The sequence below is a fragment of the Schistocerca serialis genome, chromosome 12 (assembly GCF_023864345.2).
Source record: "Schistocerca serialis cubense isolate TAMUIC-IGC-003099 chromosome 12, iqSchSeri2.2, whole genome shotgun sequence".
NCBI classification, from domain to species: domain Eukaryota; kingdom Metazoa; phylum Arthropoda; class Insecta; order Orthoptera; family Acrididae; genus Schistocerca; species Schistocerca serialis.
In genome coordinates this window covers 107,103,585-107,117,330 of record NC_064649.1, presented here as the reverse complement: position 1 = coordinate 107,117,330, position 13,746 = coordinate 107,103,585, and the positions used below count along the sequence as shown (strand labels likewise).

Genomic DNA, 13,746 nt, shown 5'->3' with positions numbered 1-13,746 from the left:
TCCAATCAACATAGTCAAAAGCTTTCTCTAAGTCTACAAATGGTAGAAACGTAGGTTTGCCTTTCCTTAATCTTTCTTCTAAGATAAGTCGTAGGGTCAGTATTGCCTCACGTGTTCCAACATTTCTACGGAATCCAAACTGATCTTCCCCGAGGTCGGCTTCTATCAGTTTTTCCATTCGTCTGTGACTTATTAAACTGATAGTTCGGTAATTTTCACATCTGTCAACACCTGCTTTCTTTGGAATTGGGATTATTATATTCTTCTTGAAGTCTGAGGGTATTTCGCCTGTCTCATACATCTTGCTCACCAGACGGTAGATTTTTCCCATGACTGATTCTCCCAAGGCTGTCAGTAATTCTAATGGAATGTTGTCTACTCCCGGGGTCTTGTTTCGACTTAGGTCTTTCAGTGCTCTGTGAAATTCTTCACGCAGTATCACATCGCCCATTTCATATTCATCTACATCCTCTTCCATTTCCATAATATTGTCCTCAAGTACATGGCCCTTGTATAGACGCTCTATATACTCCATCCACCTTTCTGCTTTCCCCTCTTTGCTTAGAAGTGGGTTTCCATCAAAGCTCTTGATATTCATGCAAGTAGTTCTCTTTTCTCCAAAAGTCTCTTTCATTTTCCTGTAGGCAGTATCTATCTTACCCCTAGTGAGATAAGCCTCTACATCCTTACATTTGTCCTCTAGCTATCCCAGTAATCACGTAGAAGTAGATACAGCCCTGTTCCGACAAGGAGCGATCTAAGATTGCGGGACATGTGACCAGCATGAGTTCCTGGCGGTCGTTATTGCTAGAAAATGAATCCTGACGAGGGCGCTGCTTCTCTCAGAGTCACGGAGTGGAACCCTTTCGTGTCTACGTACATATCTCAGAGAAAATCCGAGGACGTACTGGGAACCGAACCCAGGTCATTTTGAACCAAAGGCAGCTATGTTAACCATTCAGCTACAGGGGTATTCACAAATATAGCTGAAGACACAATTGTACTGTCACATGTACGAGGGCAGTTCAATAAGTAATGCAACCCATTTTTTTTCTCGGCCAATTTTGGTTGAAAAAACCGGAAATTTCTTGTGGAATATTTTCAAACATTCCCGCTTCGTCTCGTATAGTTTCATTGACTTCCGAAAGGTGGCAGCGCTGTACGGAGCTGTTAAAATGGCGTCTGTAACGGATGTGCGTTGCAAACAACGGGCAGTGATCGAGTTTCTTTTGGTGGAAAACCAGGGCATCTCAGATATTCATAGGCGCTTGCAGAATGTCTAAGGTGATCTGGCAGTGGACAAAAGCACGGTGAGTCGTTGGGCAAAGCGTGTGTCATCATCAAAAATGGTTCAAATGGCTCTGAGCACTATGGGACTCAACTGCTGAGGTCATTAGTCCCCTAGAACTTAGAACTAGTTAAACCTAACTAACCTAAGGACATCACAAACATCCATGCCCGAGGCAGGATTCGAACCTGCGACCGTAGCGGTCTTGCGGTTCCGGACTGCAGCGCCTTTAACCGCACCGCCACTTCGGCCGGCGTGTGTCATTATCGCCGCAAGGTCAAGCAAGACTGTCTGATCTCCCGCGTGCGGGCCGGCCGTGCACAGCTGTGACTCCTGCAATGGCGGAGCGTGCGAACACACTCGTTCGAGATGATCGACGGATCACCATCAAACAACTCAGTGCTCAACTTGACATCTCTGTTGGTAGTGCTGTCACAATTGTTCACCAGTTGGGATATTCAAAGGTTTGTTCCCACTGGGTCCCTCGTTGTCTAACCGAACACCATAAAGAGCAAATGAGAACCATCTGAGCGGAATTGCTTGCTCGTCATGTGGCTGAGGGTGACAATTTCTTGTCAAAGATTGTTACAGGCGATGAAACATGGGTTCACTACTTCGAACCTGAAACAAAACGGCAATCAATGGAGTGGCACCACATCCACTCCCCTACCAAGAAAAAGTTTAAAGCCATACCCTCAGCCGGTAAAGTCATGGTTACAGTCTTCTGGGACGCTGAAGGGGTGATTCCGTTCGATGTCCTTCCCCATGGTCAAACGATCAACTCTGAAGTGTATTGTGCTACTCTTCAAAAATTGAAGAAACGACTTCAGCGTGTTCGTAGGCACAAAAATCTGAACGAACTTCTCCTTCTTCATGACAACGCAAGACCTCACACAAGTCTTCGCACCCGAGAGGAGCTCACAAAACTTCAGTGGACTGTTCTTCCTCATGCACCCTACAGCCCCGATCTCGCACCGTCGGATTTCCACATGTTTGGCCCAATGAAGGACGCAATCCGTGGGAGGCACTACGCGGATGATGAAGAAGTTATTGATGCAGTACGACGTTGGGTCCGACATCGACCAGTGGAATGGTACCGTGCAGGCATACAGGCCCTCATTTCAAGGTGGCGTAAGGCCGTAGCATTGAATGGAGATTACGTTGAAAAATAGCGTTGTGTAACTAAAAGATTGGGGAATAACCTGGTGTATTTCAATGCTGAATAAAACAACCCCTGTTTCAGAAAAAAAATGTGTTGCATTACTTATTGAACTGCCCTCGTATTTTTGTGATACAATTGTGCAGGGTGATTCAGAAGTCCCTTGCCAATTCCCGTAAGGCGCTAACCAGTGTCTCTTATTCCTTGCAGATACTCCTGAAGAATACTGACTACTGCAGAAACAATGACCTTTGTTTTGACTCGAGAGCGAGGGATGACCTACCAAGAGATCCAACAGGACTTACTGGCGAAGTTTAGAAAACCACGCCCATCTAGGCAAGCTACGACGGATTTAATGAATAAGTTCAAAATAACAAGAAATTTTGATATGTTTTGGAGTTGGTGGAATATGTTTGGGGAGGCCAGCAACATCACCATGGACCGTAGACGCCATACAGAATCCCATGAACCGCAGCCCAACCACCTCAATACGACTGATCAATAGGGTGCCAAATGTCCCACAAACGGCGCTTTGGCAGACACAGAGATTCTCGCTGAAAAAATGTGCATGCCACATCCAAACTACGCACCACCTTCACCCTGAAGACATCGCTGTTCGTTTTGCCGTGTGTGTGCAGACCTGCTAGAAGCAATCGAGGACGAAACTGTAATTCAAAACTTTCTGTTCAGTGTTAAATCCACATCTCCACGTGTGGCAGGGTGGATGGGCGCAACAGTCGCATTTGTACGGGTGAGAGGCCAAACGCAGTTCAGGATTGGGAATGAGACACATCTAAGGTGACTGTGTGGAGGAGAGTGACCAAAACAAAGATATACTGACATCTGATGTTTGCCAAAAAGACAATTACAGGAACAATTTTACCTAGACATGCTCTAACAGTATCTGCTACCACAATGGAACAGGATGGGATAAAAGACACTGGTGTTTTCCAGCAACATTGCGCATCGTTCGTGATTGCTTGGAGGAAACATTTTCATCTAGACAATGGGTTGTCTGCTCCCCTCACATGACGCTATCGGATTTCTTTGTTTGGGGTGTTATAAGGTCACAGGTGTACCAGGCAAAGATGATCAGCATAGACCAGGCGATACAGCTGATAACCGATGCAGCAGGAGCAAGAACACAAGAGATGCTGGATGCCGTGTTTCGTATAAACAAGAGAGATGGGAGCTGTGGCGTAAATCTACAGGGTCACCACATCGAAATGTATTCACGTAGTGTGTAATGAAGCTGAAACTTCCATTTTGAGAATAAACATTTGCATCTAAACAATGTCAAGTGACGTTTGAATCACGCTGTATGAAGCTAACCGACTGTTTAATGTGGAAGACTTTTTTCCTTGAAAGGGGTAGGGTGTCAAACGGGACCTTGGAGCAGGAGAGGCACCACAGCACATTTTGATCTCTACTGTCTATACTTTTACAAATAAATTCATAAAACTTTGTCAGCATAACCAGGAAGGATTCAGGATTCACTCTCACAGCAGTGGAAATTCAAAAAGGTAACAAAATATTTTTTTACATGTGAAATTTCATCATTTTTTTCACTTACTATTGGCTGTATTCGTTGCTATCTGTACACTTTTCTCCATAATTAAGAGAGATTCTTCGATGAACTTTGCACAGTGTACAAAGCATACTTACAGCTGTATGAAACTCTAGAGTTTACCAAATCTATTAAAAACTGTGTTAAACATTGAGACAATTAACTATAGAATTTTAGTTTTTTCTAAATATGAAGTTTAAAATGTAACAGCTCATTTATTTCCTTATAAACTAAGTAAATTCTAGAGTTTCATACATCTGTAAGTACGGTTTGTACGCTGTGCAAAATTCATCGAAGAATCTCTCTTACATATGAACAAAAGTATAGATATAGCAACACATGCAGCCAATAGAAGTGAAAAAATGATGAAATTTAGGATACAAAAAAATTATTTTGTTTTGTTTTTGGATTTCCACTGATATGAGCGTGCATCCTGAATCCTTCCTGGTCATGCTGACAAAGTTTTATGAACTCATTTGTGAAAGTATAGACAGTGGAAATCAAAATGTCCTCTGCTGCAAGTCGCTCTGTTTGACGTCATACCCACGTTAAAAGAAAGCTGGATGTTAAACTGAAAAAAATGGTAATTTGCTACTATTTCAGGGATAAACCCAATATGAATTCTGTGGTGTCACCGCCAGACACCACACTTGCTAGGTGGTAGCCTTTAAATCGGCCGCGGTCCATTAGTATACGTCGGACCCGCGTGTCGCCACTGTCAGTGATAGCAGACCGAGCGCCACCACACGGCAGGTCTAGAGAGACGTACTGGCACTCGCCCCAGTTGTACAGCCGACGTTCATAGCAATGGTTCACTGACAAAATACGCTCTCATTTGCCGAGACGATAGTTAACATAGCCTTCAGCTACATTTGCTACGACCTAGCAAGGCGCCATAGCAGTTGATAATTAATAATATGAAGCATGTACCGTAACGAGAGATGTTCTACAATTGTGGATTAAAGTTAAGTATTATATCAACTACGTACTTTATTTGCAATTCTCAAGATATTGTCCTGTTCCAGACCTCACGCCAGTCAGTGTGTAATTGTTGTTGTTGTGGTCTTCAGTCCTGAAACTGGTTTGATGCAGCTCTCCATGCTACTCTATCCTGTACAAGCTTCTTCATCTCCCAGTACCTACTGCAACCTACATCCTTCTGAATCTGCTTAGTGTATTGATCTCTTGGTCTCCCTCTACGATTTTTACCCTCCACGCTGCCCTCCAATGCTAAATTTGTGATCCCTTGATGCCTCAAAACATGTCCTACCAACCGATCCCTTCTTCTAGTCAAGTTGTGCCACAAACTTCTCTTCTCCCCAATCCTATTCAATACCTCCTCATTAGTTACGTGATCTACCCACCTTATCTTCAGCATTCTTCTGTAGCACCACATTTCGAAAGCTTCTATTCTCTTCTTGTCCAAACTGGTTATCGTCCATGTTTCACTTCCATACATGGCTACACTCCATACAAATACTTTCAGAAACGACTTCCTGACACTTAAATCTATACTCGATGTTAACAAATTTCTCTTCTTCAGAAACGATTTCGTTGCCATTGCCAGTCTACATTTTATATCCTCTCTACTTCGACAATCATCCGTTATTTTACTCCCTAAATAGCAAAACTCCTTTACTACTTTAAGTGTCTCATTTCCTAATCTAATCCCCTCAGCATCACCCGATTTAATTTGACTACATTCCATTATCCTCGTTTTGCTTTTGTTGATGTTCATCTTATATCCTCCTTTCAAGACACTGTCCATTCCGTTCAACTGCTCTTCCAAGTCCTTTGCTGTCTCTGACAGAATTACAATGTCATTGGCGAACCTCAAAGTTTTTACTTCTTCTCCATGAATTTTAATACCTACTCCGATTTTCTCTTTTGTTTCTTTTACTGCTTGCTCAGTATACAGATTGAATAACATCGGGGAGAGGCTACAACCCTGTCTCACTCCTTTCCCAACCACTGCTTCCCTTTCATGCCCCTCGACTCTTATAACTGCCATCTGGTTTCTATACAAATAATTAAACGCTTGCATTTCGGCCTCCTCTAGAAAAACAGTGTTGGCTCTTCTGCCAACACTACAAATTCTGTCGGGATCTTGTCCGATTGTACTAGTTTCATTAGTTTTCTAGGACGTAAGGAGCACAACTCGTTAGGGAATAGGATTTTCGCTTACTATTGTAAAACCTGGTTATGTGCTTTCGGAAGGGATACTGAGTGAGGCCATGTTGCCCGCCTGGTTAGCCGCGCGTTCTAACGCGCTGCTTCCCGAGCGGGAAGGCGTGCCGGTCCCCGGCACGAATCCGACCGCCGGATTAGTGTCGAGATCCGGTGTGCCGCCCAGCCTGTGGATGGTCTTTAAGGCAGGACGAAGCCACTCCGTCGTTTCTAGGTCCCCAGTTCCATACACAACACACACACACACACAATACATAAGGCCATGTTTCTAAATTTCGAATAGTTACTTTAAGGGGCTCCAGAAAGGCTCAAAATCATGAAAAGTTCAATTTTTACTTTTTTGCGTTTTCTGAATCTGCAGACTATTACCTTTTAGTAGATATATAATTTATTCAATTCCGAAGACTACAACTATTTTTAAATTTTTTTTGAAATGTGTTCTACATGGGCGTGACTCCCTGTGGCGCTGTTAAACTGCTGTCAAATGGTGTTATTATTAACGTCCGTGTTCATCAGGTACATTTTAGTGATGTGAGATAAAGTATGTGTTGTGGCTAACCTGTGATGGTTCAATACATATCGCTGGTGTGATTGTCGATTGTTTCATGTTTATTTACTCTGTCGTTATCTCGAAAATATTCGTAATTAATTCTGTTTCTTGAGTCTCTGTTTTGTTGAAGTATAATAATGAGTAAAAGTAAAGTTATTAGAAATCCTCTGAAGGCTTTTAAGAAAAGGAGAAATGTTGGAAAGCCAAAGGTATGTGTTATTACTGTAAACAATAAAGACGATAACCAAGTGAGTGAACCTAACCTCTCAAGTACACCTGCCCATAGCAGTCAAAGTGGGAAAGAAAATACTTCACAGCAGAAGCTTGGTTCAATGAGTGAAAACTATGAATGTTTTATGGGCGAATCGGATGTGAATGAAATATTTGATATGTCGGTTCTCAAACGAATTTTTTCAAACTGTGTAAAATGTATTCATTGTAGCGAAGTTGGTCTGGAACTCTCCATAATAAAGCACGTAGGACTTGCTAGTGAAATACAACTGAAATGTGATAAGTGTTCATACATGACCACCTTTTGGAACAGTGTTGCAGTAACTGCAACTGAAGAAAATGGTAGCAAAATCTACGAACACAACAACGAGCGATGCTTGCTTTAGACAAGGAACGCCTTCGGGCTGCAGACAGGGCTGTAAAGAGTGTAGAAATACAAGCAAGAGTAAACAGGAGGAGGAACAAGAGGAAGCTGGAGGAGGAGTTTGCAGAGGATGAAGATAATCCATCCTATGGACCTGGAATGCACTAAAAAGTTAATCCAATCTTTGTCACTCGATTCCCAATACTTTTATTTTCTCATACTAATTACATGTTTTCTAAGGATCTCCCAAATATATTTGTTTCAAACTTTCAGTAAATGTTACACAGTACCTTCTGCATAATTTAACACAGCCTTTTTCGAAAAAACTGTATATTTTTGAATATATAAATAAAAAATTGCAAAAAATGTTGTGAATTTTCATTACAATTGAAAAAAAATCATTTTTAATAACTGAACTAAAGTTTTGTAAAGTCCCTGTGTTAAGTTGTAGCCCATATTCCAATAAATAATCTGTAAAAAGTTCAACTTCCTATCTCAAATACTTTGTGAGGAAAGATGTAATTTATAAGCGTTATTTTAACATTGCAAGTATAGGGCGTTCCGGAGCCCCATAAGTGGGACGTATAAGCCGACCGCCGTGGCGGAGCGGTTCTAGGCGGTTCAGTCTGGAACCGCGTGACCGCTGCGGTCGCAGGTTCGAATCCTGCCTCGGGCATGGATGTCTGTGATGTTCTTAGATTAGTTAGGTTTAAGTAGTTCCAAGTCTAGAGGACTGATGACCTCAGATGTTAAGTCCCATAGTGCTTAGAAACATTAGAAGGTTTCCTTTTACCGTAAAATTACTTAACATATTATGATGGAAAATTCCCCATCGTCTGCATTCGCAAGGCCTTGAAACTTTCTCACACTAGTTTGTACAGCGTTTGTCAGCAGAAAAATGATCTGCACATTTACTTTAGACCACATTCACGCATCATTGACACTAATAAAAGCATATACAAAACTGTACAAACATAAATAAAAAAGCCTTCAAGAAAGAAACAGAACAATTCACAAAAACATTCTCTTGACCTGTTTCTGGAATGTCTGTGTGCACTACTGGACTCTGGTGGTCAAAATTCTTAACTACATTATGGTTCTTTATGTTTAGTACTGTCCGCTAGTCCTCCAGCAGATGAAAATTAGAGCTACGTACTGGACTGAACCAGCTTCAGACCATCTGTCACTGTGCACGCATGAGTCATTCTTCCGATACACAGGCTCTAGACAGGAGCGACATAAAGCGGCACGCATCGCATTGATCGGCGTTCGAATCTCGATGGTTTCGTGGCCACTCCATTCACAACTGATGTCGTTGGGTCAACAAGTGAACACGCAAGGGTGGTCTGCTGCAGATCTGCATGTTCGATGAACGGTGTGCTCCGAAACACTTGCGCGTGCACCAGCATTGTGCTCTTTTGGCAGAGATTCTGCAAGTCAACATCTGTCCTACTTTACACAGCAGAGAGACTTCTGAGCCCCACATTGTGTGGATAGTCGTGTACTTACAACCATTTAGTGCCTAGTGGTATTTTCACTGTCGATCTACCTCTTTCCTTAGTTACTCACGGCAGTAGCACGTGAACATTCGACCACCTTTGCTGTTCACAGGCTCTCACTCACTCACTCCTTCTTCAGGCCACGACTGGCCTACCGGGACCATCCGACCGCCGTGTCGTCCTCAGTGGAGGATGCAGATAGGAGGGGCATCAGGTCAGCACACCGCTCTTCCGGTCGTTATGATGGTATTCTTGACCGAAGCCGCTACTATTCGGTCGAGTAGCTCCTCAATTGGCATCACGAGGCTGAGTGCACCTCGAAAAAATGGCAACAGCACATGGCGGCCCGGATGGTCACCCATCCAAGTGCCGACCACGCCCGACAGCTCTTAACTTCGGTGATCTCCCGGGAACCGGTGTATCCACTGCGGCAAGGCCATTGCCGTTCACAGGCTCTGCAAAATAATAACCTTACCTTTGTCAAAGTCGCTTATCTCAATGGATTTCCCCATTTGCAGCCCATATCTTGGCTAGGGTGATCTGCCGTCCTTGTCTGCTCCGCTTATATACTTTTGTTATCGCATCACGTACACCCCTGTGGTGTGTGCCTCGCCCTTGCCTTCGGCTCGAATTGGCACAGAGTTCGAAGGACTCAGTCCCTCCGGAGGCCTTCCGCCGCAGCTTTTATTGCATCCTAGCCACGTATCAGGGCTCTGGCGTTGTATACACTGACGGTTCGATGGTAGCTGGTCGGGTCGGTTATGCTGCAACTCTAGGGGACCATTACGAACAATGATCCTTGCCGGCTGGCTGCAGCGTTTTCACTGCTGAGCTGGTCGCCATCTTTCGTGCCCTAGAGTATGTCCGCTCCTGCTCAGGTGAGTCCTTCGTTATCTGTAGCGACTCCCTGAGCAGTTTACGAGCTCTCGACCAGTGATTCCCTCGCCCTCGTGTCCAGGAGTCCCTCCATGCTCTTGCCCATTGCGGCCGCTTTGTGGTCTTTGTGTGGCCCCAGGTCATGTTGGCATACCCGACAATGAAAATGTTGACCGCCTGGCGAAAGAGGCCACCAGTAACCATCTCTGGATGTTGGCCTCCCAGAGACTGATTTGAGGGCAGCCTTACGCCGCAAAGTTTTAGGGCTATGGGACGATGAATCGCGCGATCTGACCACGCCCAATAAACTCCGTGCTCTCAAGGAGACGACGACTGTGTGGCACTCCTCCTTGCGAGTCTCTCGCAAGGAGTCTGTCGTCCTCTGCCGACTGCGCATTGGCCACACACGGATGACGCACGACCACTTACTGCGGCGTGAGGACCCCCCTCTATGTCGCTGCGGGTCGGCATTGACAGTGGTCCACATTTTGTTGGCCTGTCCACTTTTAACTGTGCTCAGGCAGACGTTTGCGCTGCCTGATACGCTCCCTGGCCTTTTAAGGGGCTCCGGAACGCCCTATACTTGCAATGTTAAAATAACGCTTATAAATTACATCTTTCCTCACAAAGTATTTGAGGTAGGAAGTTGAAATTTTTACAGATTATTTATTGGAATATGGGCTACAACTTAACACAGGGATTTTACAAAATTTTAGTTCAGTTATTAAAGATGATTTTTTTTCAATTGTAATGAAAATTCACAACATTTTTTTGCAATTTTTTATTTATATATTCAAAAATATACAGTTTTTTGGAAAAAGGCTGTGTTAAATTATGCAGAAGGTACTGTGTAACATTTACTGAAAGTTTGAAACAAATATGTGTGGAAGATACTTAGAAAACATGTAATTAGTATGCGAAAATAAAAGTTTTGGGAATCGAGCGACAAAGATTGGATTAACTTTCTAGTGCATTCCAGGTCCATAGGTTGGATTATCTTCATCCTCTGCAAACTCCTCCTCCAGCTTCCTCTTGTTCCTCCTCCTGTTTACTCTTGCTTGTATTTCTAGAATCTTTATAGCCCTGTCTGCAGCCCGAAGGCGTTCCTTGTCTAAAGCAAGCATCGCTCGTTGTTGTGTTTGTAGATTTTGCTACCATTTTCTTCAGTTGCAGTTACTGCAACACTGTTCCAAAAGGTGGTCATGTATGAACACTTATCACATTTCAGTTGTATTTCACTAGCAAGTCCTACGTGCTTTATTATGGAGAGTTCCAGACCAACTTCACTACAATGAATACATCTTACACAGTTTGAAAAAATCCCTTTGAGAACCGACATATCAAATATTTCATTCACATCCGATTCGCCCATAAAACAATCATAGTTTTCACTCATTGAACCAAGCTTCTTCTGTGAAGTATTTTGTTTCCCACTTTGACTGCTATGGGCAGGTGTACTTCAGAGGTTAGGTTCACTCACTCGGTTATCGCCTTTATTGTTTACAGTAATAACACATACCTTTGGCTTTCCAACATTTCTCCTTTTCTTAAAAGCCTTCAGAGGATTTCTAATAACTTTACTTTTACTCATTATTATACTTCAACAAAACAGAGACTCAAGAAACAGAATTAATTACGAATATTTTCGAGATAACCACAGAGTAAATAAACATGAAAAATCGACAATCACACCAGCGATATGTACTGAACCATCACAGGTTAGCCACAACACATACTTTATCTCACATCACTAAAATGTACCTGATGAACACGGACGTTAATAATAACACTATTTGGCAGCAGTTTAACAGCGCCACAGTGGGTCACGCCCATGTAGAACACATTTCAAAAAAAAATTAAAAATACTTGTAGTGTTCGGAATTCAATAAATTATATATCTATTAAAAGGTAATAGTCTGCAGATTCAGAAAACGCAAAAAAGTAAAAATTGAACTTTTCATGATTTAGCCTTTCCGGAGCCCCTTAACTGATGACAATACTATGGCAGGCTTAGTTTTGCGTTTTATTCCGGCAGGGAGCCTTTATCCATCTAAGTGTTTGTCCTTTTGTATTGATTCTGGCCTTTGGCCAACGATTTTAGTCTGAGTTTTTAGTGTTTTTTCCTTCGTTGCTTGGCTTTTCCTTTTTTGTCTCTATGGTCGGGCAACCACTGTCACACTTGGTGTGATTTTAGTTCGTTTTGTCATTTCTCTGTCTGCGTCTGTCTTGTCCTGTGTCGTCTGTTGTCTCCGTTTTTACTCTGTGTGGGTGTTTTTAAGTTTTGGAACAAGGGACCGAAGACCATAGCAGTCTGGTCCCTTTAATCCCACAAACCAATACCAATACCGCGTCACGTGGCCACAACGCCACCAGGCGGCATCCAAAGTCACGGTGCGCAGTGGTCATGTTTTGGTTGATCAGTGTATGTCCCACTGGTCACGTAAAGGTTAATGCTCGTAATTTTCCGAGTTTGCTCGTGCGGGCGTGTGTGGCTTACCAGGCTGGGCGATGCTGGCGATGGCGAAGAAGAGGCAGACGTAGACGATGTGCTGCGTGCGCGTTCTGTCCGTGTGGAACTCCCCCAGGTAGGCGTACGTCACGGCAGAGGGCCCACACACGCTGCGGGAAACCAGACGCAAGAGCATTACTCCACGCTGCGGGACGTTTCGGCAAGAAGGCAACACAGCTCCAGTTACAAAACAATTCACAGAAGCTACTTATATTTTTAAATGATTAATGAACGTAACAATATGGGAGTTCACTATTCAACAGTAAACAGAAATGCATTAAAAGTGCATAAAAGAAAAGTTGAAAAAAGTGGGGCAATTTACACGAAAGGTATGTTGCAAATAAATTTCAAGAAAAAATGAAGAAAATCGTCTTGACACACAGAAGCGTTGGATGAATGAAGTTTGTTCTGTAGACCTACATCTAAGCACGGGAAGCCATGTTACTGAAACTTCCTGGCAGATTAAAACTGTGTGCCGGACCGAGACTCGAACTCGGGACCTTTGTCTTTCGCGGGCAAGTGCTCTACCAACTGAGCCACCCAAGCACGACTCACGTCCCGAACTCACATATTCTGCCAGTACCTCGTCTCCTACCTTCCAAACTTTACAGAAGTTGTCCTGCGAATCTTGCAGAACTAGCACTGCTGAAAGAAAGGATACTGGGGAGACATGGCTTAGCCACAGCCTGGGGGATGTTTCCAGAATGAGATTTTCACTCTGCAGCTTAGTGTGCGCTGATATACTTCCTGGCAGATTAAAACTGTGTGCCAGATCGAGACTCGAACGCGGAACCTTTGCCTTTCGCGAGTAAGTGCTCGAGACGAGATACTGGCCAAAGTGAAGCTGTGAGGATGGGGCGTGAGTCGTGCTTGGGTAGCTCAGTTGGTAGAGCACTTGCCCGCGAAAGGCAAAGGTCCCGAGTTCGAGTCTCGGTCCAGCACACAGCTTTAATCTGCGAGGGAGATCAGCGCACACTCCGCTGCAGAGTGAAAATCTCATTCTGGAGCCATGTTACTGTTGTTACGGCGTAAAGTCAATCGCCGATCCGCTAGTCGGGAACTACAGAGCAGAGGTGGCTGTGAGAAGACGCCAACCAATCGCACGCTGACCGACCCCTCTCCAGGACGACAACGCAACCAGCAGTGGCCTCTATGTGGAGATGACCTAAGCGCCGCGAACGACTGGCGACGCCCCACTTGAATAACAGCTTTCAGATTGGGCACTTGCGCAGCAGCTACTTGGAATTGTTTGTACGGAAGAAGCTCGATTATTTTGTATGTCACACTTTCCTTGCGACACAGCTGTGTGATTGCCAGAGTTAAGCATTGTCATTTACTTTTTCGTAAAAAAACGCATTAATACGATTTGTTTGAATTGTTCATCAAGCGAACTGAGTACGTAGACTCCACATATTTGACGACGAGCATAGAGTCGGAAGTACTTCTCCAACTATACTTCCTGACCAAAAATGTGAAGCACCCAGAAGTGGAGGAGGAAACGAAATGAAACCTCCCC

The 13,746-nt window shown here is 43.8% G+C and overlaps 1 protein-coding gene and 1 pseudogene across 1 annotated transcript in view; both read right to left on the bottom strand.

Moving 5' to 3' along the window:
- LOC126428294 (synaptic vesicle glycoprotein 2A-like) overlaps positions 1–13,746 on the bottom strand; it is a 195,613-nt gene that overhangs the window by 81,534 nt on the left and 100,333 nt on the right. Inside the window, exon 5 of the mRNA XM_050090211.1 lies at positions 12,219–12,340. Within this exon, the coding sequence (XP_049946168.1) occupies positions 12,219–12,340 (122 nt within the window). The remainder of the gene's footprint in view (positions 1–12,218; positions 12,341–13,746) is intronic.
- LOC126428581 (5S ribosomal RNA) lies at positions 9,172–9,289 on the bottom strand (annotated as a pseudogene).